Raw genomic sequence first — 28,000 nt, 5'->3', positions numbered from 1 at the left:
GCGTGGAGTCCCAAGCACTGCGCCACCAGGGAAGTCCCTAAAATAGTTTTAACCTGAGTTTTAAGTTTGGTGTTTGTCATTGAAATACTTTAAAAAATGCATTTAGACAAGAATTAAAATAATACTTCTTAAACCGAGTCACACTTCACCGTTATGCAGTTCTTTTAGGCTTTGGCCATATTTGAGTTTGCAGTGTTTTAAAGATTTCTGGAGCAGAACTACAGCCTCATTCCTTTAATCCAGATCACTGTGAAAAGTATTAGTTCAAACCCTTTCTGTCCTTTGATGACTGTAGTTTCCCATGGAAGATTTTAGCGTCTTGCTTTTTAAAAGAGAAATTTGGTGTGTTTTGGTGTATTGTTGATTTTAGATGTAGTTTGCAAGGTCATGCTAATATTTTAGTGTTGCTTCATTTGTTGGCTTCTATTTTTTTTCCTTCAGGAATTTAATTTTGCGTTTTAGAGCAGTGTTTCTCAAGTCTAACTGAACTTCATAAATAGAGAACCTTAAGAACGTATACGTTGTTGGCTCTAAAAAGTTAGTTTTTTACTTACTAGGTTATACTTCCTTGTAATAGCCTATTTTCAAAGACTTTAAGCTTTTGGAGGTTAGGGGCCATGTGTATCTGGTGAATTCACAGCTTTCTTTAAAACCACGTGTGACAATAGTAGGTACTTAATATTTATTAAGTAAAAAAAAGTAGTAGAATTTGAATCCTGGTTAAAGTTGAGATTTCTGGTAACTAAGCAGCTATAAACTTAAGCCAGAAGTGTCTCCATTCTTCCTTTCCTCAGAACCCACCTTAGCTGTCCCAGGATCCCACCGACGGATTTGTAGCCCTAGCCATGTCTGTCAGCTGTGCCCCTCCCCGAGGAGGCGGTGCCGGCAAGCAGCAGAGTGAGAGTCTGCACGTGCACATCCCTGCATGTGAAAGGGACGCCAGCCTTTCAGGGCCTCAGCAGTTGTGCTCTTCTGTGAGCCTGTTATGGCAGGTGCTTTGCCCAGATCTTTCTAAGAAAAGAGGGCCTAATGTTAGAGCAAGGAAGATTTTGGCAGATGGAAGGTGAGGGGAGCAGATGAAAACAGTTCCCTCGGCTGCTTTATGTCAACACTGAGCAGTCGAGGAGCTGCTGTGCATAGGCGTGTGTAATAGAGGATGAGGAGGCCGTGCAGAAGAAGGTGCAGTCTGACACGAAGCAGAGGTGAGAAACGGCACACAGCTGTGTGCTGGCAGCTCTCTAGACAAGCTGCCCGCCCTCCCCATGCTGTTCACTCTGATCCAAACCAGATCTTCAGACATGGGTCTTAGGCATGAAATGAGAATAAGGACATTCCTGGAGTGAGGAATTGCATGAATAAAAGCTCAGATTTGGGAGTAAGCAAGTTATTTATATGCTGAAGACAGCCTGCAGATTTTGAGAAGTGACTCTCATAACAGGATGCAGGATCCAGAATAAACTTTCAACAAGCACTTGCTATTTGAAGCTAACAGAATAAAAAAAATTATTTCAGCGGATTAAGAGGGAATGCTGATAGGAGGCACTAAAATTACGTGGTAAGGAACTTAGCTTCCTTTGGACTTTATGTGGAGGCATTTGAGAGCCATTGTAAGCCACTGAGTGCATGATTAAAATGATACTTCAAAAACACTATTCTAATTACTCTTCTGGAGATAGAGAAGAAATGAGATTAGTTAGGATTTATTGGCAATGGACTAATCATGAAGTATCGAGAACTTATATTAGTGGAGTGGATTTTGGAAAGAAATTGCCAAAGAATTGTTAATAGGGCCGAATTTATTAGTCTTTCATCCACAGGATGAACTGAAGAACTGCTGAGGTAACAAGTGGGCACAAAGTGAGGAAGAGGGGTCAGAAGTGCTCTTTGGCCGCCTCCCTCTGCTGTGCTGTGTCACAGCAACAGCAGCCGGGCCTCCATCCACCCTCAGCTGGATTTGTTTCTTAGCCCTGCACTTTGATCTCTGCCTGTGGATCAAGGTGGCAAGCCTAAAAACCGTCTTCTTACTTGCATTCTAGTATGCAGTAACTGGACAGAGATATTGGAGCACAAGACTTGAAACTTGTACAGCATCTCTGGGGCATATAGTTTTTCTTCACCTTGCAAATGGGGCTACATCAGAGCTTTAGTGTTCTGATTTTGATACTGTCTTTCCCTCTCTCATTGTTTTCTTAGTCTCAACTTTTCATTGAAATAATCCTACCTACTCGCCATCTCTTCAGCTAAGGAGTATCACGGCTATAACAGCAAAGAGGTTATATGGTGTACGTGCAGTATTCGATTGAACTTTGTCTCACGTTACTACCTTTACACTAGCTAACTACATGATTAATTTTCTATACTTGTTTTGTTTGTTCCATCTGTCCTATTGATCTTGTTTATAATGTGCATTTTTTTAATAACATGCTTTTTAACATCTGAAATGGTCTGCCAATAACATCCAAACACTACTGCAATTCAAAATTTTCTTGGAAATGTTCTACCCTAAAGAACTATGTGCTTTGCCTTTCAGATATATCCATGTTCTTCAGAGATCCATATACATGAATTAAGTTTGTATTTGAGGACTCAGTTCTCCATTTGATTTCTTCCCCTAATATTTCAGTAAATACATGAAACTTGTTCATTAACATGGACTGAAATTAGAGTTGGGGTGCGCCTAGTTAAATAAGTATAAAAATGTTCATGGGGAACTGATACTTCAGTCCTCCTGGTTTTTATTTTCTGGACAAGCTTTTATGTGCATCACTTGACTGTCCAGTCTCATCTCTTGAAGGCCAGTGAACAGAAGCCAGCAGTCAGAACAGCATGAGAGCAGAATTCGTAGCCTGGCCAGGAGGCCAGTGCACCTGTTAGCTTTTCATTCCTCTGTTAAAACGGCCAATTCAGGCTGAACAAAGGCAGGTGTCTTCCTACTTGCTTCCACAGAAGAGAGTACAGAAATTAATAGACCAACAATGTAACTTAAACAGAGGAACTTACTGGTTAGAGTATCAAAACCAATTATGTATACATGCAAATCCTCTAGCTTTATAAAAGCTAAATTGACTTTCCTCATCCCGAAAAGATGGCTGACCTCAGGACCATCCCGTGACCCCACTGTGGTGGGTCATGAGGCTGAGTACCCCTCACTGAATGTTTTCTATATTAACACTACACTAAGCAGACTTTACTCGCACAGCCGTGAGGTACAGGTATCATTATCCCGTTACAGAGGATGAGTTGGGGCTCAGAGAGGTTACCTTACTTGCCAAAGAGCAAACCACAAAAAGCAACAGATTCCCACTCTTGCTGACTCCAGAACCTGTGTTCGTTTTCTTCTCTAAATAGGAGTTGCCACAATGCTGAGGAGCCCTGACCTGGTGGCTCTCAGCAAATATTCTCTGGTAGCTGACAGGTGAGAGTGAAGGTAGCAAGACCCTGACACTGAAGACTTTGCCCTGCTGCTAGTGAGCACAGCCAAGCGGCTCAGGGTCACCAGCCCGGGAAGAAGCTGGGGGTCCTCAGATGTGCACCCAACCACTGTGGCTTCCCAAGTTTTTGGTAGCGAGATGTGACATCACCACATTACCAGGGTCTAAGATCTTCATTACTTTGCATTTGTTGTTTTCTCAGAGCCCTGAAGTGGCTCATTTTGTAGGAGATAAGAGAAGGAAAATTTGGGGAGCAGTAGCAGCAAGTCACTTACCTTTGAAACTGATAATACTATTTCTGGTATGTTCTTGCACAAACTGAGGAATTCATCAGAAGAGCATGCAAATAGTTACGTTTAATACTTTCTAATCCCAGCTGCCTGAATGTCATTTCAAAATTTAATACAGTAAGTTACTAGTCATTTTTTAATGGAGGTATAAATTTTAATACACAAATGAGACAGGCACAGTGGCTTGAAGGTGACTGCTGACCATTCTGTTGTAGATTTCTAATGTTACTGCAGTGTAAGCACAGCTGAGCTTAGCCCCTCAGTTCTTAACAGGTAAGTAACCATGGTGAAGGATGTGAGTTTTTTATTTTAATGGCCGTCTGAACTGCAAATGGACAATCCATTTTTGTACAACTCTAACTGGATCACACAGAAACTTGTCACAAGCAAATTAACATTGTACAAACTAACAGGGATTTCTAACATTCTTTTTCTCATAGTTCGCAAGAGACGAGTTGAAGGAGACCACCAGTAAGTCTGCCAACATGTAATCTTTGGAAGACTTTGAAAGTTTGCCAAGGGCCCGTGTTGTGATATCAGATGTAAAATTTTCCTCGGGAGAAGGGAAAAGACTGGAAATTCTTTTTTTTTTTTAACTACATGTATCTTTTATCTAGTTTAAGTTGTTACCAGTTTCAGATTGTAAATCACTAGTAGGTGATATTTTGTATTCTAAAGCATTATTTCTACTTTCTGCTAAAATCAGTTTTAATTTAGCTTAATTAAATGGTTTATGATGAGTCTTGGGTTAAAAAAAATACAATTATAAAAAAGTTTAGGAAGTCATTTATGTAGAGTAATATGAACATTCTAAGGACCAATCTTTTTTTAAGTCAGAAAGGGACATTGCTGATGTCAGAATTGTTGTTGCACCTCTTAGGTACAAGGAACTTCAAAGCTTTCCTTATTCCACGGCAAGGAGACTTTTCCAAGTTTCAGAACACATGAACTTGGCAAGAGTATGGTTTCTGCTTCTATCAAGAAAGCAAAATGCCAGCATTTTAAAACAGATGACTCAAAACCTGGTCATCTGTTTTGGAGTCAAAGCAGATCTCTAGGAGAGAGGAAGCAGTCTCCTGTGCATTCCATGGCACTGCACCTGTCCAAGGTGTCTCAGCAACACCTACAGTTTTTTTCAACAAAGTCATCAGCTTAGCCAGGTTACACACTTTGTTTAAAAGTAGTTAGGTCTAAGTTCGTTACCGTTTTTCATTGCAATAACGTGGGCATTATTAAATTTTTGTGAAAGCTCATAGTAAAAAAAAAGCATCTGAGTAGGAAAGCTATTTTTTTCTTCCCTGTAAAAGGCATATAGCCAGCTCTCAGTTATTTAGGGTAAAAGCAAAAAGAAAGCTGTTTTTAAACACATGAAACCAAAGTTAATAAATGGTGGAGATTAAGTCTGAGGAGCATGCAAAACGGTCCTTTAAATTGATGGTTACTGATGGTAAATTAGAAACTGGCCTGGGTATAAATTAAGAGCTGCACAGGATAGTGAGACGTTCCTACATGCAACACAGAATTGTCTGAATGGTATATAATCACCACTCACTACAGATTTTCCCAACCAATAAGGAAAATGGCTGTTAGATAAATCTGTTTCCTTTCATCTTGTACTTTTTGGTCTACATTGTATAAAAGCAATTTCTCATAACACAAGCTGTCTTCCTATCCTTCAGAGTATTAAGGTGAACAGTTAGACGGTAGTCCTGTGGTGGGAAGACTACTCCAGATCCAATAGTATGATCGATAATTTGGGCCTGCATTCATGTCCTATTTCAGGGCAGCCCCAGAGCAGGAGATGGCAGAGGGGTTACAGCTGCAGACGACAGGGGCAAAGGAGTCTGAGCAGTCCTGGCCTTGACAATTCAGGCCTGGGTGTATCCCTTACAGGGAGATTTTTCTAAAGGAGGAATCTCCTTCCAGAATAGGGGAGAGGTCTATTGTTAATTTTTTTAAACTTCTTGAAATTGAATTATAAAATGTCTGCTCCTTTGTCTTGGGTTGGACAGTTTATCTAATGAGCTAGGCAACTCCTTGCATGCTACAGTAATAAGCCTTCTTAACAGGCAAAAGCTTTCCTCATGAGGACTGAGTGTGTGTTTTTTTGGAATCAGTATCCATTGTTTGAAAGGGGCCAAAGACTGGCTTTGCACTGTACTGCTATTCCCTTTCAGTTATAGGGTGCTGGAGGTTTTTCCAAGTTAGCAAGTCAAGCTCACTCTCGCTCGCTCTCTCCCTCTCTCCTTTCATAAATGACTTTGGAAATGCACTTGGTTTTAGAGACTGCACAGTTCCAGCAGGGTGGGGAGTCAGCATGGAGCAGCTGTGCAGAGCTACCAGTACACTTTTAGCAAGGCTTCCTTGCTTGCCCTGCCCTGTAAGTCAGTCAGTAAATTGCTAAGTATGTTACCCTTTCCTCTCCAAAGCTTTTTTTTAAATATAGGTAGGTGGGCCCCACCTAAAATTGTGTGTTATACTTGGGGTAATATCTTTTCCACTTATTATTTATCAAAGTATGAAGAAGTTGAGTGATTTCCTTGTACCATTCCAGTTCTGAGCTACAATAGTTCATTATATAATTGAAGAAAAGATTTCTTAATAAATAAGGGTGAACATTGATCTGATTAAATGCAGAAAATCTTTCAAGAATTGTAATGACAAGGGAGAAAACTGATGTTTACTTTGATCTTTAAAAATCTGGCACCTCTTACCCTTTTAGTAACTTTCAGTACTTCTATATTTATCTAAAATTTTTTATAACAGATTGGAGTTGTGAAATACTCTTGATTTTTAAACCAAAGATTTTCTAAGACTTTAAGTTTTTATAGTGTAACCAATGTAAACTTATCTGGTTACCTAAGCAAAGACTATTCTTTGCATTTTTAAATTGCTGTTTTTTAAAAAGCTTTTAATTTCCCATTTTATAAAATTTTATATTCATATTGGAAGTTCTAATTTTTCCAGTTTGCATGAAATTGTATGTATTAAAAAATCAGTATTAATAATATTGATATTATTAAAATGGATTTTGGTGCTGTACACTTGGAGCTAAAGCCTAGTAGAAGTCTAATTCATAGGTGAAATACATTTTCTAACAGTGCGGTGCCTGTCGTTTAAAAGACCAAATAAACATTTTGTGTTTAAGAAATTAGCAGATTGTTAGAGATCTTAAGGAGAATTACATCTTGATAGTTAAATTGCAGATTCTCGTATTTGAATGAAATAATCCATATACTTGCTTTGTACAGTAGGTGTCCTCTGGAAAAGTTACATGTATAGAGCTTTGTATATTGTTTTTCCATTGACAGCATCTGATATTTTTTCATTTAAAAAGGGGAGTCCATGGTATACTGAAAATTATAAAAGAAAAAATGTTTTGATAAAATGTTAGTCATGTTCTATTGTACATTATATTTAACCCTTGCTACCATTAAAATAAGATTAAATAATTCATGAGGTTTCATAAAATCTTTAAATTTTCGCTCTGTGGTCCCAGGACTGCCTCACTTTTTCCTTATAAAATCAGGAATCACTGTTACCTCCCAGCAGATACAAGGATCACTGTTTTTCTAGAATCCATAGCAATTTCCGTTCTCTGTAAGTTCAGTACTGTCCAGTTTTGCTCCTTCATTTCAAATGCCACTTCACTTAAAAAATTTTTTTTCTATTTTTATTGAGATAATTGACATATAACATTGTATTAGTTTAAGGTGTACGACATAATGATTTGATATATGCACATACTGCAAAATGATTACCACGATAAGTTTAGTTAAACATCACCTCACGTAGTTTTAAAAAATGTTTTTCCTTGTGATGAGAACTTTTAAGATCTATTCTCTTAGCAACTTTCAAATATGTAATACAGTATTATTAACTGTCATAACTATGCTGTACATTAGTCGTAGGACATTCTCTTGTAACTGGAAGTTTGTACCACTTGACCACCTTCACACATTTCACGCACTCCCCATGCCCCACCTCTGGCAACCACACTCTGCTTGCTGTATCTATGAATTTAGTTTTTTTAGATTCTGATATGTGAGATGATACAATATTTGTCTTTCTCTCTGACTTATTTAGCATAATGCCCTCAAGACCACTCCATTTTCGAACAGTATTAACTAAAGACATGGCACCCACAAGAAGCAAGCAAATTGGATGTGTCAGAGCACCTCCTATCAAGGGGCGTGAGTTCTTCAGTCTAAACATCTATAGAACCATCTTTTCCATCAGCTCCCACTGAACGTTAATGTTTCTGGCTGTTTCTCACCATACGACAGTTAATGTTTCTAGCTACTTCTCAAAGGAACTCTTCACAAATTTTTAAATTGAGAAAATTATATTTACAATAAGCAAAGATTTTTATATTTTTATGTCATTTTTTTTTTTTTTTTTTGCGGTACGCGGGCCCCTCACTGTTGTGGCCTCTCCTGTTGCGGAGCACAGGCTCCGGACGCACAGGCTCAGCGGCCACGGCTCACGGGCCTAGCCGCTCTGCGGCACGTGGGATCTTCCCAGACCGGGGCACGAACCCGTGTTCCCTGCATTGGCAGGCGGACTCCCAACCACTGCGCCACCAGGGAAGCCCCTTATGTCATTTTAATGTCATTCTTTCTTATGTCATATTGATTTTTCTGCATTATAATTTAGTTCCGTAAGTCCCTATAAAAACTGAAAAAATTGGAAGTTTTTTTATAATAAAACATTTATAACAGTTTGTTAATGCTGAACTCTAACCTGCAGTCTGATCATTCAGAGGAGCCAATCTTGTCAACCAAGTATTTTAGACAGCCTTCATTGACATATAAAGACTTTTACTTAGGACATCTGCTCTAGTGGCTAGATAAGAATAGATTGTAACACTGTGAAACACCACCAGCCATGTCTTGTTAGCATTGTTCAAGTTTGTACACTTTTAAGATAAACTCCCATGGAGTCTACATATGTGAGGCTTAACTCCCTTTTCTACAGACTATCAATATGTTTTAAGTGCTGCAAAGCGATTAATAGGCCTAAAATTTTTCTGTCAGATATTGTAGTCCACTCAGAGAGTAAGGTTTAAGAACAGATTCTGGGTGCTTCTTGGTAGCTGTGTATAGCAATTTTTAGGAGTTTAAATTTCACCTTAACTCGCAAAAGAAAAAAAGTCTTTGATTCAGTTTAAACTTTTTAGATCTGTCTGCTTAAGAATTATAAAACAAAAATCGTGAAAAAAAAATTGCATGCATACATGTGCATTTACACACACACATAGCATAAAAACCTTTGTAATTTTGAATAAATGCCCACATTTTTTTCAGTCTTTTGGATGAATTATATTTGGTTTTAGTTATGTTTAAAAGCTTGAAAATTACCTTTATAACAGTGCATCATTCTTTGTCACATGAAATTGGGCATTTAAATACATTTTTTAACTCTAAAATACCAAAATGCTATAAATGCTTTACTTTTTCAATTTTTATAAATATAAAAACTGAATTTTATAATACTGATACTTAAATATTACAAAATATTAATATTATTGGCTCTTATTAGCACAGTGAAAGTTCTTTTGAAAAATATGGACTATAGGCATTTAGAATTTACCACTTCATATTGGAATAAATAATTTCACTAAAGTTTATCAAATATACTGTAGACTTGGACTTTTTGGAAAATCCATTTAGTGCCTATGTTCTAAATCATTCCTTACACACCTCTTAAGAACAAGTTTATTAATTTCCCTGAGTTATTCTTTCCTACCCTATTAAGTTAAACCATATAAAACTGTCAATATGTGACCATTTATACCCATAAAAATAGTAAGTTCATACGGTTCAATCTCATACCATCAGTACTCCGTCTGGTCTGTCCATAAAATCAAATTAAAAAAAAAAAAGGGGCTTCCCTGGTGGCGCAGTGGATGAGAGTCCGCCTGCCGATGCAGGGGACACGGGTTCGTGTTCCAGTCTGGGAAGATCCCACATGCCGCAGAGCGGCTAGGCCCATGAGCCATGGCCGCTAAGCCTGTGCGTCTGCAACAGGAGAGGCCACAACAGTGAGAGGCCCGTGTACGGCAAAAAAAAAAAAAAAATTGAGTTTTTTTTTTTAAATCGACAAATATGAAGAAACAGGGACCTATGATACAGTGCGTTCTGGGCCTGATGGGAGCCAATCCAGCTATTAAACTAGAGATTAGTTTTGCAGTAAAACAAAGACATCTCTCATCAGTCACCTATATCCACCAACCAAAAGAAAATCAGCACAACGTGTAATGGGTTTGAGGAAACTTTTAGGGATAAACATCAAATAATTGAATTTTGAAACTTAAGGAATAATGAAATTCCCCTTGAATCTTTAGTGTTGGCTGGCCTTCCAAGCAAGGATGGCTGTCAGGCTTATGTTCACATATGGGAAGTCTTGATGCCTGTTGGAGGCTCGGGTGCTTGGGTTGTCAGGTAAGTCTAGCTCCTGTGAGTCTGAGTGGACGTGGTGCCAGGAGCTGTGGCTGTGGGAGATAATGCCCTCATGCTCAGCCCAGTGGCACCCTGCTCCAAGCACCAAACAATGGGAGGATCCAAAATCCCCAAACATCTTTTGGCCTTCAAATATTAAGCTTTCCACCATGTCTACAAGGGTTGAGGGCCTCTAGGCTCGGCCCAACTGCCCTGTTGCTGAAGTAGCAGAGCCTCAAGGCCAGCCCTTATAAAGAACAGCTGACCTAATCTACAGATTTAATGTGATCCCTATCAAATTACCCATGACATTTTTCACAGAACTAGAATAATCCTGAAATTTATATGAAACCATAAAAGACCCATAATTGCCAAAGCAGTCCTGAGGGAAAAGAACAAAGCAGAAGGCATAACCCTCCCAGGCTTCAGACAATACTACAAAGCTACAGTAATCAAAACAGTGTGGTACTGGCACAAAAACAGACATACATATCAGTGGAACAGAACAGAGAGCCCAGGAAAAAACCTACACACCTATGGTCAATTAGTCTTTGACAAAATAGGCAAGAATATAAAATGGGAAAAAGATGGTCTCTTCAACAACTGGTTCTGGGAAAGTTGGACAGCTGCATGTAAATCAATGAAGTTAAAACACACCCTCACACCATGCACAAAAATAAACTCAAAATGGCTTAAAGACTTAAACATAAGATATGACACCATAAAACTCCTAGAAGAGAACACAGGCAAAACATTCTCTGACAAAAATCATACCAATGTTTTCTTAGATCAGTCTCCCAGGGCAACAGAAATTAAAAACAAAAATAGACAAATGGGACCTAGTCAAACTTAAAGCTTTTGCACAGAAAAGGAAACCATAAACAAAACAAAAAAGCCTACGGGCTGGGAGAAAATGTTTGCAAATGATGTGACCAACAAGGGCTTAATTTCCAAAATATACAAACAGCTCATTACAACTCAACAACAACAACAACAAAAAAACACAACCCAGCCGAAAAGTGGGCAGAAGACCTAAATAGACATTTCTCCAAAGAAGACATACAGATGGCCAATAGGCACATGAAAAGATGCTCAAGATCACTAATTATTAGAGAAATGCAAGTCAAAACTACAGTAAGGTACCACATCACACCAGTCAGAATGGCCATCATTAAAAAGTCAACAAAGAGCAAAGGCTGGAAAGGGTGTGGAGAAAAGGGAACCCTCCTACACTGTTGGTGGGAATGTAAACTGGTGCAGCCACTATGGAAAACAGTATGGAGTTTCCTCAAAAAACTAAAAATAGAGTTGATGTATGATCCAGCCATCTCACTCCTGGGCATATACCCAGATGAAACTAATTCGAAAAGATACATGCACCCCTATGTTCATAGCAGCACTATTCACAATAGCCAAGACATGGAAAAACCTAAATGAATGAATGGATAAAGAAGATATACAATGGAATATTAGCCATCAGGAAGAATGAAATAATGCCATTTGCAGCTCAACAGACTTGAGGTTGCCAAGGGGTTTGGAGGGATAGGAAAGGGAAGGAATGGGAGTTTGGGATTAGCAGAGGCAAACTATTATATATAGGATGGATAAAAAACAAGATCCTACTGTATAGCACAGGGAATTATATTCAATATCCTGTGACAAACCATAACGGAAAAAAATGTGAAAAAGTATATATACACATATGTATAAGTGAGTCACTTTGCTGTACAGAAGAAATTAACACAACATTGTATATCAACTTTACTTCAATAAAATTAAAAAAAAAGAAGAATAGCCGACTTTATGATTGAACTGTGCTAGTACTTCTCAGCATTCTGGATGAGTCTCTAAATGGCCTTTCTGGAGCGGGTGCTAATTATGTCTGTGTTTACTGCACAACTATGAAATTATACTTTAAAAATATAAAAGGGAGGGAAATATAATATATATCCAGGTTTTCTGCGTGGTAAGATGATGGGCCATTTCCTTTCCTTTGACCATTTCTATTTAACAAAAGACTTCTAAAAAAACGTATCTAATCAACTCTCAGAGGTAGAGGAATATAAACATTAAATCATGAAGAATTTACATGGTCAAGTCCAAATCCCATCAAGTTGAGCAAACTGACTTCAGAGAAGTTGAATAACTTCCCCAAGATAATATCATTGGCTTGTTCATTCAATAAATACTTTTTATGCACCTATTATGTTCCAGCTACTGCACCAGTCACAAAGCTAGAAGTCAAATCTAGTGTTTTGTTTCCCACTGCTCTTTTTTCTCTAAACCTTTTGGTGACCATTTCTCTCAGATATTTTGGGTGTCTTTCTCCATAAGGTCACTAATGTATCTGTTCAGCAGTGTGACTGCTGTGCAAATAAGTTCCCGACTCTTGTCTCAAAAATGTTTTTGTTTTTGTTTTTAACTTAAGAAAAAGCTTTGGACAGAGGTCTTAAGTTCTAACTCAGCTTCCATGTCTGTAAAATGAGAATAACAGCAGCTGCCCTTTGAGTTGTTCTGAGGATTAGAAATGGTAAGGCCCATGCAGCACTTGGCAAAGCACCGAGTCTCCAGCGAGCCCTCCCGTGCTGTACCTGCTCGGACAAGGAAACCCAAGACCCAGAGCAAACAGTTACCAAAATAAACTTCTCATTTGGGAAGAATGTATTTTCTAAAGTCACAGACTTGCTTCTGAACATTTTTTAACCACAACTAGGATTATGCAAAAGCAACTCAATTCCCCCCTTCAATCAAAACAAGTCATTTCATCATTGTTTTAAAACAAACAGTTGAAAACCATACTTACAGCAAGCACGCGTTTCATACTTCAGTCATCCTCTTCTTCTTCGCTGCCTGCTTTCCTCTTTCTGGAGGGTTCACCTCCTGAACAGATATGAGAGAGAAGGTGTAAAATTTAATACTGAACGTTTCTGGAAATTTTGTCTTAAGTAGTTCTGAGCTGATGGGGGAGCTAGCCCTTCATGTTAGAACCCTACCCACCAGCGGCGACCTTGTCCACAAACACTGTCTCTACAGGTCAGACAAGGGGAGCCCGGGCTTCCCTGGGCAGCAGTCAGGGCTCAGGGACACCTCACTCTATCCTGACGGGGATTCTGCTCATTATTACTTGAAATACATACCTCTGCTTCCTCAGTACTTCACTTTCTCTATCTAAAATTCAGTATTTTAAAGCCTGTCAATTTTTTTAAAAGGACTGCTTGTGTTTTATGTGCTTTTTCAGTATGCTTTCCAAGTTTTAAATATATTTTTTTCACATGAAAAATTAGTGCTTCCATTACACAGTAAGGCCGATTTCTTTTTTTTTTTTTTTTTTTTTTAGTAAGGCCGATTTCTATTACTGAGATGTTTCCTCTGATCTGTAACTCCAAACCCATAGCAATGCATGTTAAGTGTTCAGAAAACACTGGATGAATGAATATGGCACAATGGCAACAACATAGTGATTTGCTTGTGTAATTAAGACTTACATTTTCTTTGCACTTGTGCTCTTATAGGTGGAAAAGGAAATAATTAAAGGAAAATAATTTTAACAACATGGAAACGATCTAACCCTCCACTATTATCATACCCATGATGAAGGCGAGAGGGCCCTTGCTCTACTGTACCCAGCTACTTCTAATTCTCTGGTCGAGCCCTGGTGTCTCAGCCATGTGTCTTTTCTCACAGGTCTCTCCATCCTCTGGCATGTCCACCCTAATGCTCTTCCTTCTGCAACCAGCAAGACGGCACAGGTGTCAGGCCCTCCTCTGGGCCACGTCTAGGCTTATTACTGCATTCATCTCACTGAGTTACAGGGAGGTGTGTAGACATCTGTCTGTGCTCTAGGGCTGTGAGCTCCTCTTCATTCCAGGAGTTGACTTGTGGCTACAGGGCAAACCCCTTCAGACTGAATAAATTTGGTTTTACCCCATCACTGGTGAGCTTCTTTGCTCTCAGCGACCTTTGAGCCTTATCTTCATCTGGTCCCTCATCACTCTCTGAAGAATAGATTCTGGCCCTCTCCTCTGAAAGCAAAGGGACTTTAGATACGGGATTGACCTTCAAAGATGAAGACCCATTTATTCCTGAATTTTTCTACTCTTGAATATTGCTACTTCCCACCATATATTTCCCTTGAGGAGCCAACAATTTTTTAAAGTTTTCATAAAGAAGTATGTACAGCTTTCAAACATGCTTAAATGACTTAGATTGGAGACGTTTCTCCTTCGGAGAGATTGTCTGATCATTTTTAAATACCCGAGGGGCTTCGTGCACACATTTTTTAAAAAATTTATTTTATTTATTTCTTATTTTTGGCTGCATTGGGTCTTCGTAGCTGCACACAGGCTTTCTCTAGTTGTGGTGAGCAAGGACTACTCTTCGGTGTGGTGCACAGGCTTCTCATTGCGGTGGCTTCTCTTGTTGTGGAGCATGGGCTCTAGGCACACGGGCTTCACTAGTTGTGACATGCGGGCTCAGTAGTTGTGGCACGCGGGCTCAGTAGTTGTGGTTCCCAAGCTCTAAAGCGCAGGCTCAGTAGTTGTGGCACACGAGCTTAGTTGCTCCGCAGCGTGTGGGATCTTCCCAGACCAGGGCTCAAACCTGTGTCCCCTGCATTGGCAGGCAGATTCTTAACCACTGCGCCACCAGGGAAGCCCCACATATTTTAAAACTACAAAGTTTAAACACTGGGTCCCTATACAAGCAGGAGAACTGCCTGTTACACATTTTCCTCCATAAGGACAAAATTATTTAATTGATTTTCTTATTATGGGGGTGCCTTATTTTCCCAGCTAAGCTTTTGTGTGGCAAAGTGGTCCCAGGGAAAACAAAATAAAAGGCCTTGGTACTGTTGTCCTAAGTGAATAACAGCAAGACAGTAAGAGCCCACGAGAGCACAATCGCTCCCACGGCCCTGAGATGGTGAAGCGTGACCTCCTCTCCCTACTCACCTCGGCCATGGTTCTTGCTGGCTTCTCCCTCCTCACCACTGCTGGGGCCCTGGTAGGGGGCACTCGGCCCCCGCTGGTTCTGCTTTTCCCACAGATGGATGGTCTCCTGGTGAGTAGACGCCCTCAAACGTTCTTCTTCTTTCTGTAAAGAAGCAAATAAATTACTGAACTTTAAAACAAAAAATGAACTCACTTAGTGCCCCCTTGAAACTACTTTACTGTAAAGAACACGTAAATGCCTCGCCCAGGATAACACCAGTTCCTATGTCCTCAGGGTACAGTTCTCTCCACTTTACACCTCTGTTACCACACATGGTCATCATCTTGTTCGTTCGAAGGCGTGAAGAAAACACAGGGTGAAGAGGCAAAGGCTCCCTCCCTCACACCAACCGCCCCATCAGAACTGGCACCGGCACAGCCTTGGGAGATGCAGCGTCCCCTGTGCTGCCAGGCAGAGCCCAGAGTGTGGCGACCAGCCTGAGGAACCTCGTTCATGTCCAGTGGACGCCTGAGGGAGGCGGGTTCTCTTCACCCTGAGACAGACACCTGACTTGCCCAGGCTCCACCGAACTACCATGGTGCCCACATATTCCAGTCTGGGGCCCTCAACCCAGAGAGCTCCCCACAGCTCCTGATGGCAGGATGGGGAGGTTCTGGTGGGGAGGGTCCCTGAGCCCCAAAGCAGAGCCTTCATTCCCTTCCATCTGCCTGGTTTCTACACACTGGGGTTCACTAGGCAGAGCCAGTGTCAACTGAGTCAGAATGTCCTCATGACCTTCCCACATCACCTCCTATCTGGTTAACACAGTTTAATGATGTACATCAAGGGTTATATTTTTATATAAAGATTTTTTTAAATTAATTTATTTATTTTTGACTACATTGGGTCCTTGTTGCTGCACGTGGGCTTTCTCTAGTTGCAGCGAGCAGGGGCTGCTCCTCGTTGCGGTGTACAGGCTTCTCATTGCGGTGGCTTCTCTTCTTGCACAGCATGGGCTCTAGGTGCGTGGGCTTCAGTAGTTGTGGCTCGTGGGCTCTAGAGCGCAGGCTCAGTAGTTGTGGCCCACGGGCTTAGTTGCTCCGCGGTATGTGGGATCTCCCCGGACCAGGGGTCGAACCCGTGTCCGCTGCACTGGCAGGCGGATTCTTAACCACTGTGCCACCAGGGAAGCCCGGGTTATATTTTTAAATTACTAGTTTCCCTCTGAAATCTCATAGATTGGAGAGAGAACACCCGAGGGTCCGATTGCTGTATCTCACCATCAGCCATTGACTATGACAATTACTGTGGTTAACCACATGCTTAGAAGGTTAAGCAGGCTCCCTGACAACCACAAGAAATAAAACAGCTGTGACAATAAGAAATGATGAATTAACATTCTGGAAAGCACAGTTCTTAATACCCCAAACAATCCCAGGATAAACCTCAGCCAACATACCTGAACCATCTCTGTGCGCTGGCATTCAGGGTCACGACCAGCCATCGGTAAGATTCTAATCTTCTGTGTCCTCGAGCATCTGTTAGCAAGTAGCAGTGTCATCTTTCTAAGTGTGGCACAGTCTGTAGCATGAGGTCTGCAGGAAACAGAAGAAAACGTCTCACCGTTTACAAAGAATATTTGGAGGCAATCATACCAACAGCAAACACAGTTGCGGACAATGACACAGCAGCCCCTGCGGCAGCCCTTTCCTCTGGCGCATGCGCACACCAAGAGCATGCTCGCGATCGGCAGGCTTCCCAGGTAAATGTCCCTGAAGGGAAGGGACACGCTGGCCAGCAGAGCAGCACAGACAGTCCAGGCTCTTACCAGGTGCGTCAATCAATGTGAGTTAATAACCGGTCTTCTGGTTTGTATGGCGGGCTCATGTTGGTTTCCATAGCGTGAACTGGCTCCCTGAGGGACAGCAACTTGTTGCAAAGGTGAAAAATAGCATGGGAACCAAACCATGGGCCTTGGTGAGCTGCACCTCAAAATCAGGTCAATCAGAACTGAGGCAGGCTTTGTGCACAGCCAACCTCTCTGCCCTGTTGCTCTTTAACTGCCAAGTAGCTGTGGGTCACTATGAATAGTTACCTGAAGGTGAGTTTGGACTTAAAGATGGCTTGTCCCTGCAGACCAGTGTCTTCCCTAATGAACAGCTGGTTGTGATTGCCCTGCATCGGGGCCTTGTCAACATCAAACACCTCATTGCCTAAATGCAGGGACAGGCTGGAAATAATAAATAGTTCAGTTATTAGCGTGGATATTTAACAAATCCTACAGCTTCCATTCTACCCTGTTAGCTGTTCTTAAAATGCTGTGGAACTGCAGCATCCTGTCCCCATAATGAATTCATAAGAAAAACAAAGAAAAGATACTGGAAACAACTAACCTAACCTTTCAAAGTAAAAGGTGGTAAAATCCATCTTCCTTTCAACTTCAAATATAATTGTTTTTATCATTTTCCCACTCTCTACCATTTCATTAGTAAAATAGAAACCATTTTTTCAAACATACCAATTTATAATGTCCAATTATCACAAATGGGCACTAAGATTAGGCTTTCATCTCAATAAGGTAGATACTGTGAATTTGATCACATCTTGGGTCTATGACTAGAGTATCCAAGTGCTGCACTGTGATCTTAACCTTATTTATTTCTCCCAGGTTTCCCAGGTAATGCCAGAGGCCTAGATCTTGTTGATTCTTTAATGAAAGATGATCCTAAAATACGGTCCTACGCAGAAAACTTCATTCATCCCAGGCCTCCCTCTGGGCATTTCCGTACTCTTCAGGCATTTATGCTCACCTTCCATCGGACCACTTGACTATCCGAGCATTGCTTTCTTTAATTTCATTTCCTTCTTTGTCCCGGCGTATCCTCCATCGTATAGTATTTTCTATCTGTTTCAAAACACAAAGGCATTAGAAAACCAGTGTTACTAACTGCGTGCTCTTTTTTCCTCAAGTGACCTATAATCATGTGCCAAGAGTTCATAGATGGTAAGAGAATAAGCTCACCACAAAATAGCTGATTAGGCAACATGGAAACCTTCCTGCTACAGATACCTAGAGATATTGGTTGAACTCAACAGACATTTTGTTTTAATCATCTCTGAGCTCCAGTTCATGGCAGTGGAAGCAAAAACTTCGGGGCCATATGAGATAGGCGGTTACAACTGAGATCTCTGTCTATTGCAGCCCAACTTGAAGGCTATGAACCCAGAGAAAGAAGGACTAAAAAAGGACCCATTCGCCTAGTAAGATAGAGAAGCTCTGAGTATTAATTTTAAAAAGAATATACAATTAAGTAATAAACAACAGATTAAAACCTGAGACTTTTGCTTTACCCTACCCTTATGGTGGGGAACTCCAAATTACAAAAGTAGCATAAAAATGGATCCTGCCACGGCTACCACTGCGGCCTCTGGCAGAAGCTTATTCAAAACCCGGTTAAAGGCAATGCCATCCCTGTGAGAGCAATGGTAGGGTTTTGCCATCCAGGCCTTCTTGAGGGGGACCACCTAATGACAAGGCCTATTTTCTGTGCATAACCTGAATTTCCATAAAGAGTCTGAGATACTCTTATTGTGGGAAGCTGCTTGGATCTATCCACAATAAAATGTGGAGGCAGTTCGGTGTACCTAGCTACATTATTATTTATCCTGAAGGAAATAGCTAACAATTTTCAAGAATTTTTATCTTTACTTCTGTCGAAAAATTACAACCGCAAAAGAAAGGTTAAAAAAGTGACAATTCTACAAGGATTTTTTAAAAAGGATATATACCTTCTCCTCTAAAAATACTCTGAAAAGATATTTAATTCCTTGTTCTAAGCAGTTATTTGTTGATTGTTTATGACAATAAACATAAAGATCATTTTATAAGCTGGTCTCAAATTGTTACCCCTGTGTTTTACTTTATAAAAGGAAAAACTCAAAAAAAAAACACAAAAAACAAAACACAGGAATAAAGTGTGAAATGGTACCTTTAATTTTAACCTGGTTCTATCTTCTTCATCAAGCACTTCCTCATCTTCAAATTCATCTTCATAATACTCAGGATCAAAAGGCCTAAAAGTTGTTTTTTAATGTAGTATTAGCCATCTTTAGTATTGAATATAATTAATGTATAAAATAATCTTTACAACATGCACTAATATGTTAAAAAAATCACAGTAGACAAATAACTTCATGTAAAACTTCAAAAAGTATGCAAATTACTATACTTCCTTGAAATTTGATTTTAAAACATATTACCTGAAATAAAATCCAAATGTGACTAATAGTTCAAAGTTTTTAAATTATATTTTTGTTCGGTGATGTATGTCCTCTAAAGTATAGGTGACACATGATCTATCTCTTCATATTTTTTAAGAAAAGTGTCATGTTTAATTGCATAAGAGCTTGCAATAGTGCACCATCGTGAATAATACCCATCAACACTATTTTGTTGTCTAAAATTGTGGTCGTTTCTAGATTCACAAAGGCTTTTGCATTGAACATTTGTGATTTCTCTAGAAAACTTTCTCACTCTCATTTTCCAATTTTTCAGCTTTATGATAGTGAAAAATACCTTCATCAGCTATGTCTGCTCATTTATAAGAAAGTGCCAAAGTGCTAGAAGAATTATTAGCATTAAAACTTTCTCACACCAGTAATTCATCATTTTCTACCACAGCACATTCTAAATTTATTTTTTCAGAGTTACATGAGAAATCTCCCAACTCTGTGATTAGCCAACTCATTATAAATAAGAAAAACATTTACATTCCACATGTTTTTACTCAATATCTTGGGGAAAAAAAAAAAAAACCTTTAATCAGTCCTCTTACTTGGGTTCTATGCTGAGAAATTTGGGTAGTTTAACAAAGTACAATTCATTTCCTAAATCACAGTTGATGCTGGGAATTTCTACTTCTATTTTGGTTTCAGAAATTGGCTCTTCCTCCTGCTGGTCCTGAGGCACTCCACGTCCATCCTAAGAGAGAATCAGAACGTGAGAGCCTGAGTTGACATTGGAAATGCTCTAGCTCTCCTTCTGCACTAGGCAGATGCAGGTGTGACCAGAAGTAAACTTGGACACCCCTTCAGAGATAAAGCAGTTGGCAACCCCTCCAGGCCTCTCCTTAAAATTTCATCCTCTCCCCACCCCCCAAAAAAAACCACCATGCAAAACAAGACCTGTTAGCCTGCATTACCAGAAAAAATGTTGACATATCTAGCTTGCATAAGATATTTAGCAACAGATGTGTGAAATTATGCAACCCCTCAATGCTAAGTATTAAAATCAGAGAAGAATGTCAAATAGTACACACTTCTTGGCACATGTGTAAATAAGAAAAACTTTTAAATCAAAGGTTTTCAAATTATGCATCCTCACAGTCTAGCCCCTAAAGTTTGGCATCGAATTCATTCTGAGCAATTCCTTCTATTCCCTTTAATATCCAGAAATTCCCAACATAGCTAAGAAAGTCACCCATTCGTCAGATGTTTCAGACTGCTATTCATTATCCATGTCCCCTCCCTACATGACCCATCAGCCTCTGAAACTTTTTTCTTAACTTTGAACAATGGGCCCAGTTGAGATTTGTTATTGTACTTACAGTAACAGGCTGTCCTGAAATGGGTGGTTGATTGTCCCTGTCACTCTCTGAAGAAATGTCATCTATGTCTCCAAACAGATCCATGGTCCCACTATAATCTTCAATGTTGGGGGAAAAATGCACAGTATTAATTTGTCTCACTGAAGTTCTTCACACAGTTCTTAGCCCATCACTTCAACATATTCCCAAGATTCATAAACCAAACCTCCACTAAACCATGATCAGACTGGCTCCCTGAGCCTGGCCCTCAGAAGCCTCACAAGAGTGTTTACAGGGAAGGGAAACAGCAAAGTTAGCTGGTGGAAGGCCAAGCTGCTGTGATAGCCAGCTTTCAAGGTGGATCCTAGGGATCCCTGCCTCTGGTATTCTTGCCCTTGTGTGATCCTCGCCCACAGGTATCACGGTTGGTCTATGTGATCAATAGAATACAGCCTCACTTCCAAGGCTCTGCATGACATTGTGGCTTTTTTGCCTTGCTCTTTCTGCCTTGGGTCACTTGCTCTGGAGGAAGCCAGCTGCTGTGATGTGAAGACACTCAAACTGCTGTGGAGAGGCTCATGCAGTGACAAACTGAGGTCTCCTGCCAAGAGCCATGGGAGTGAACCATCTTGGAAACAGATCCTTCAGCCCCAGGCAGGCCTTTAAATAACACAGTCTCAACCAACATCTTGATTGCAGCCTTGTGGGAGACCCCGAGCCAGTGCTAAACCACTCCTGACCCTTAGAAACGGTGAGATAGATTAAATGTTTGTTGTTTTAAGCTGGTGCTCTCAATGAATGTAGTTAGGGAAGGTGGGGGATGGTATGCAAGTCACACAAAATATGTCTGCTCTGACACTCCTATCTCCCTGTCTTTGAATTCCCTCTGCACAAAGCCAGGGAAGCTTTGGTATCTCAACTTCATTAAATGAAGGCCACCACTGAGTTTTTTTGGTGAACCAGTCAAGTATAGAGCCATGTCCAGCTATATGTCCTAACACATCAAATCCAGAATATATCGATATAAGTGCACCCGTATCAGTAAATTTGGCCCAAGGTAGTTAGTGTTTGTCCTTCATCTCACATTCTTAGAATCCACGTCCACACACATTCCCCAGGCTTTTGCTCATATTTAATAGCAAAATCTTGCAATTCTTTTGGTGTGTAAGTTATTTCTTCTTCAGTCAGAGTTTGTGCTTTCTTTGCCAGAGTATGATGAGATCCTAGTGATGGGTCTGCTGGTAAAAAGTAGGTCAGACAGCACTCAGCTGGGTGATTCTTGAGGGGAATGCAGACTGCCCCAAGTGATGTTACTACAGCATTTTCAAGCAAGAAGACTAGTTTCACAACCTACCGAATGGGAGAAAATGTTTGCAAACGATAGGACCGATAAGGGGTTAATATCCAAAATATATAAACAGCTCATACAACTCAGTATCAAAAAATCAAACAACTTGATTAAAAAATGGGCAGGGGCTTCCCTGGTGGCACAGTGGTTGAGAATCTGCCTGCCAATGCAGGGGACACGGGTTCGATCCCTGGTCCGGGAAGATCCCACATGCCACAGAGCAACTAAGCCCATGCACCACAATTACTGAGCCTGTGCTCTAGAGCCAGTGAGCCACAACTACTAAGCCGGCGAGTCACAACTACTGAGACTGCATGACACAACTGAAGCCCACATGCCTAGAGCCCGTGCTCTGCAACAAGAGATGCCACCACATGAGAAGCCCACTCACCACAACGAAGAGCCAACACAGCCAAAAATAAATAAATAAAATAAATAAATTTATTTAAAAAAAAAAAAATGGGCAGAAGACATGAATAGACATTTTTCCAAAGAAGACATACACATGGCCGACAGGCACACGAAAAGATGCTCAACATCACTAATCATTCATGGAAATGCAAATCAAAACCACAGTGAGCTATCACCTCACACCTGTCAGAATAGCTACCATCAAAAAGTCTACAAGGGCTTCCCTGGTGGCGCAGTGGTCGACAGTCCGCCTGCCAATGCAGGGGACACGGGTTTGTGCCCCGGCCTGGGAAGATCCCACATGCCGCGGAGTGGCTAGGCCCGTGAGCCATGGCCGCTGAGCCTGCGCTCTGCAACGGGAGAGGCCACAACAGTGAGAGGCCCACGTACCGCAAAAAAAAAAAAAAAAAAAGTCTACAAATAGCAAATGTTGGGGAGAATATGGAGAAAAGGGAACCCTTGTATGCTGTTGGTGGGAATGTAAATTGGTGCAGCCACTATGGAAAATAGTATGGAGGTTCCTCAAAAAACTAAAAATAGAACTACCATATGATCCAGTAATTTCATTCCTGGGTATATATCTGAAACAAAAACCCTAATTCAAAGAGATATGTGCATGCCAATGTTCACAGCAGCAACATCTACAATAGCCAAGATATGGAAGCAACCTGTCCATCGTCAGATGAACAGATAAAGAAGATGTGGTATGTATACACTGAAATACTACTCAGCCATAAAAAAGAAAGAAATTCTGCCATTTGCAACAACATGGATGGACCTACACGGTATTATGCTTAGTGAAATAAGTCAGAGAAAGACAAATACTGTATGTTATCACTTATATGTGGAATCTGAAAAATAAAACAAACCAGTGAATATAGCAAAACAAACAGACTCACAGATGTAGAGAACAAACTAGTGGTTACCAGTGGGGAGAGGGAAGGGGGAAGGGACAAAATAGAGGAAGGAGATTAAGAGGTACAAAGTACTATGTATAAAATAAATAAGCTACAAGGATATACTGTACAGCACAGGGAATATAGCCAATATTTTATAACTTTAAATGGAATATAATTTATAAAAATATTTGAATTACTATTTTGTACACCTGAAATATAATATTGTAAATCAACTATATGTCAATTTAAAAAAACCTGTTTCCTCAGATATAGGAAGGCAGACTGCTTCTCACAGGGAAGGCAGGCTCAGAGGGACTAGAAAATTTGTTTTTCAGCTTTATCTGAGTCCAAACAGAAATCCCCATTCCTAGTTTCTTTCTCAATCAATACCCTTTCACATGAGAGACTTGAAGAGGCTGTGAATTCAGTTGATGTTGTAGTTCTGCAACCACACAATTACATGCGTTTGATTTTCAGCTACCTCAGCCCTCTGAGTACAAGATATGAGATTCCTTTAGGGCTGTCACAAGTGCTCCCTGGTTCTCTGACCGTGACTTGAGCAGAATGTTTGAAGACCTAAGCTTCTGTGAAGTCATAAAGAGAAAGACAAATACCACATCCCTTATATGTGGACTCTAAAATACAACACAAAGAAACCTATCTACAAGACAGAAACAGACTCACAGACATAGAGGACAGACTTGTGGTTGCCAAGGAGGAGGAGGTGTGGGGGGAGAAGGAATGGGAGTTTGGGATTAGTGGATGCAAACTATTATATAGAGAACAGATAAACAACAAGGCCCTCCTGTATAGCATAGGGAACAATATTCAGTATCCTGTGACAAACCCTAATGGAAAAGAATATGAAAAAGAATATATATGTATAACTGAATCACTTCGCTGTACAGCAGAAATTAACACAACATTGTAAATCAACTCTACTTCAATAAAGTTTAAAAACAAACCAAAACTAACCTAAGCTTGTCGACTTTCTGTAAGTGCTCCAGGGCACTCAGAAGCATCCAACCCACACCACAGTCCTTAGTCATCATTGCCGCCTAACAAGTGTAGCAGCCGCTTGAGCCCTCAATCACAGGGGATAATCTGGTTCATCATGATGCCAAGGCACCACCAGCATCCTGTTTCCCATTGGTGAGGAGCTCAGACCCAAACCAATCTACACATCTCATCTTTGAGGATTTGCTTCCTGGACTACCCAGTCAGGTCCAAGTTGGGCAACAGAAAACATACCAGTTGTCTACACAGATAGATCTTAGTATTTTTTAAAAATTGTAATTAGGTTTGAAGTCGTTGATTTGGTTACAAAAAGTACAAAGAGGACTCCCTAAGGGATCACAGAATTTGCAAATTCAGAGAGCAACTTCCACCCCTAGAGATGAGGGAACAAAGGGGAAAGTTACAATTATTATTAAACTTACAAACTTACAGACAGGGCCCCTTGGAGCTGAAACATACCTGAGGAAGGGAAGTGTCCAGCTGGTACTGATGTCTCTCGGGAGTACAATGAAGCTGCCTCTTCAAGTCTTGGTAAACTGCAAACCGGACTGAGCTGCTGTGGGAAGAAACTACTGCTGCTGCTGAGCCCCCTCAGAAAGAATGGAGGTCAACAGGAAGCCCCCAGAAAAGTTCCATAAACAAACAGGAAGGAGGAATCTTTTCTTTGTTATTCAGGCTCCCAGTTCCCTCTGGCGCCCCCTAACAGGGGGCAGCTGGCAAAGCTGAAATGTGCTTGCAGAGCCTTGGCTCTGCATAGCCAAGCTCTGTAGAGAAGGGCAGGTTTGGAGACAAGAGACAAGAGCTCAATCACTGTCACATATGTGTCTGCTAGTGAAAAAACAATGTTGCCTTGTAAAGGACAGAGTCAAAATGAAGGCTCTCAAGAGCCAGGCATCGGAGTTTCAACTTGATAAACCAAGAAACAGCAAGGGACTGAAGGTTTCTGAGTTTAGGAGAGTGACACAGTGGTGAGTTAGGACCTTATTCTCTTTCAATGTCACTTCTCTATAACCAGGCTTCAGAAGAGCCTCCCACAAGCCACCCCTCCTAGATTGTATTAACAGGCCTAGTCCGTTCATAAGGGAAAGATTAGGCTGTGTAGAAGAGCACTGCAGAAAAGACAAATACATATCTTAAATATGGATTTCAAATATATCTGCTAATTCTTTGCCATTTCTACCATCGAGAGGAGTCAAACTTCCCTCCCTTTGAATATGAGCTCACATCAGTGACTCACTTCTATTGAACAGAATGTGGTGGATTTTGAAAAAAGATAATACAGCTCTCTTGGGGTGCTCACCATTAGAACCCAGCCACCATGCTGTGCGAAAGCAGGGCTACAACTAGGACGCAACATGTGAGATACTCACTTTGGTGAAAAATATAAGTGGTGCCAGAATCTTAGTGATCAAGGTAAATAATATTGCAATACATTTTCAACTCCATGCAAAACACTCCCATAAACAAAACATCAAAATTTCAAATAAAGAGACAATCTATCCAGTTTTGTACTTGTGCCACTCTTCTCACTTGGCTTACCCTAATCCCAGCCCTGTCAGATCATCTTTATTTAAATTTTTGACATTTTATTCATCATATTTTTACATTAATTTTAATTTTTTTAAATGTTGTATTACGGTATTATTAAACTTGATTGCTGTAGTGGGCTGAATAGGGACACTTCAAAATTCATATCTACCCAGAACCTCAGAATGTGACTTTATTTGGCAATAGGATCTTTGCAGATGTAATTAGTTAAGATGAGGTCACACTGGATTAGGGTTAACCCTAAACCCATTGATGGGTGTCCTGAAAGGAGAGTGGGATCTGGAGACACAGAGCAGAGACACAGAGAGACACAGAGCAGACACACAGGGGAACAAGCCATGTGAAGACAGAGGCAGAGATTGGAGTTATGCTGCTACGAGCCAAGGATTAGTGGGATCCTCCAGAAGCTAGGACAATGCAGGGAAGGATTCTTCCCTTTAGAGGGAGCACGGCTCTGCCGACACCTTTATCTAGGATTTATAGGCTTCAGAACTGTGAGAGAATGTGTTTCTGTGGTATTAAGTCACCCAATTTGTGGTACTGTGCTACAGCAGACCTAGCAAACGAATACAATTACGGAGGCTTTTTTGCGCCCCTTTTAAAACTCTGCACCCCAGAAGAATGCCTCACTCGCTTCACCTGGCCCTTGCAAGGCTTCTCTGTGGGGCCTGGGAGGAATTCACTAAAACCTAAGAATTAGTGTAAGGCATTAACAAAATCAGCCTGCTTTGGGAGGGGTCAATTTCTTGAACAGAGACCTGCTTTTTAAATTTTTTTATTACAATTAAAATTACTCAAAAGCAAATCAATTTATTTCAGTCAAAATAATTCATGTTTACATCATATTTATAAAACAAACTGTACAATAAAATACATAAAGTTCTCACATTTTCTACTTCAATCATCATCTTCTTCCTCTTCGTCACTGATCACGTACTTCTTGTGCTTTTTATTTGCTTTATCATCATCTTCTGCTTTTCTCTTTCCAGAAGGCTCACCTTCCTAAACAGATAAAAATTTGAAGAATCTCAAAGTTCATAGAGAATATTTCTAGAAAGGTTTATCAAAAGTAGCTCTGAGCTGAATAACCCTCTGAAAACCCAAAAATAACATAAATTTTAATAAGAACATTTACGAGCTGAATAAAACCAGTGGTTAAAGTCATGGCCAGTTTCCAAATCTACAGGTACTAGAGGCATTCAAAATGACTACGGAGTAATAACAAAACTAACCCTAAAACCCAATTTCAGGCCCATGAGGGCGAACTAAGCAATTATGACCCAGTCTCACAGGGGGAAGAAGCTGTTGTATATAGAGAAGAGCTGCAGGAAAGTGGAAATGGGCTTTGCCCTGGGAAGAGTTAGGGCTCTCCCAAAGAAGTCAGCCTATATAACCGCTTGTTCTGCTGACTATTTTGAGCATAATTAGGCATTTACTTAAACTTTTTTCTCCACTTGCTGAGCATTTCACTTCTTCGTTACCTAAAAAGCATTCTAAAGACTGTCAATCTTTTTTTTTTTTTTGGTGGTACGCGGACCTCTCACTGTTGTGGCCTCTCCCGTTGCGGAGCACAGGCTCCGGACGCGCAGGCTCAGCGGCCATGGCTCATGGGCCCAGCCGCTCCGCGGCATGTGGGATCTTCCCAGACCGGGGCACGAACCCGTGTCCCCTGCATCGCCAGGTGGACTCTCAACCACTGAGCCACCAGGGAAGCCCTAAAGACTGTCAATTTTTTATTATTTATTTATTTATGGCTGTGTTGGGTCTTCATTTCTGTGCGAGGGCTTTCTCTAGTTGCGGCGAGCGGGGGCCACTCTTCATCATGGTGCACGGGCCTCTCACTGTCGCGGCCTTCTCTTGTTGCGGAGCACAGGCTCCAGACACGCAGGCTCAGTAGCTGTGGCGCACTGGCTTAGTTGCTCCGCGGCATGTGGGATCCTCCCAGACCAGGGCTCGAACCCGTGTCCCCGGCACTGGCAGGCAGATTCTCAACCACTGCGCCACCAGGGAAGCCCAAGACTGTCAATTTTTTGAAACAACTATTTCTTGTTTTGGATGTACTAAAAACTCACATAATAAAGATTTTTTTTTTAATATTTGAA

At 40.7% G+C, this 28,000-nt stretch overlaps 3 protein-coding genes across 15 annotated transcripts in view; 1 reads left to right on the top strand and 2 right to left on the bottom strand.

The window, feature by feature from the left end:
- Positions 1-7,387, top strand: part of TMOD3 (tropomodulin 3) — an 84,852-nt gene extending 77,465 nt beyond the window's left edge. The window contains exon 11 of one of the 2 annotated variants that reach the window (XM_030850342.3): positions 4,162-7,387. In XM_030850342.3, coding sequence (XP_030706202.1) covers positions 4,162-4,196 — 35 coding nt within the window. In that variant the 3' untranslated portion in view covers positions 4,197-7,387. The remainder of the gene's footprint in view (positions 1-4,161) is intronic. The other variant, XM_030850341.3, reaches the window with a different exon arrangement.
- On the bottom strand, positions 377-26,902 carry LOC115849269 (RNA polymerase-associated protein LEO1-like). The gene is made up of 10 exons (XM_060294259.1): positions 26,786-26,902; positions 20,697-20,794; positions 19,926-20,071; positions 19,080-19,164; positions 17,901-17,995; positions 17,186-17,320; positions 16,550-16,685; positions 15,111-15,252; positions 12,965-13,041; positions 377-7,074 (listed from the first exon to the last, which is right to left on the bottom strand). The coding sequence occupies exons 2-9, from the start codon at positions 20,778-20,780 to the stop codon at positions 12,986-12,988; spliced, it is 879 nt and encodes a 292-aa protein (XP_060150242.1). The 5' UTR covers positions 20,781-20,794; positions 26,786-26,902; the 3' UTR covers positions 377-7,074; positions 12,965-12,985.
- Positions 26,688-28,000, bottom strand: part of LEO1 (LEO1 homolog, Paf1/RNA polymerase II complex component) — an 81,699-nt gene continuing 80,386 nt past the window's right edge. For all 12 annotated transcript variants that reach the window (XM_060294248.2, XM_060294246.1, XM_060294245.1 and 9 more), the window contains one exon: positions 26,688-26,900. In XM_060294248.2, coding sequence (XP_060150231.1) covers positions 26,796-26,900 — 105 coding nt within the window. In that variant the 3' untranslated portion in view covers positions 26,688-26,795. The remainder of the gene's footprint in view (positions 26,901-28,000) is intronic.

This window comes from Globicephala melas, chromosome 2 (assembly GCF_963455315.2).
Source record: "Globicephala melas chromosome 2, mGloMel1.2, whole genome shotgun sequence".
NCBI classification, from domain to species: Eukaryota; Metazoa; Chordata; class Mammalia; order Artiodactyla; family Delphinidae; genus Globicephala; species Globicephala melas.
This window is presented reverse-complemented; position numbering and strand designations above follow the sequence as displayed.

Bases quoted from the DNA above. Each gene is read 5' to 3' on its own strand.
- LOC115849269 (XM_060294259.1), bottom strand. From the start codon at position 20,780: ATGGATCTGTTTGGAGACATAGATGACATTTCTTCAGAGAGTGACAGG. The intron at 19,165-19,925 runs GTAAGAGGACTG...AACAACTTTTAG, and splicing joins TTTCTCAGCATAGAACCCAA to GCCTTTTGATCCTGAGTATT. The intron at 16,686-17,185 runs GTAACTATTCAT...TGTTTCCTGCAG, and splicing joins AAGTCCAAACTCACCTTCAG to ACCTCATGCTACAGACTGTG.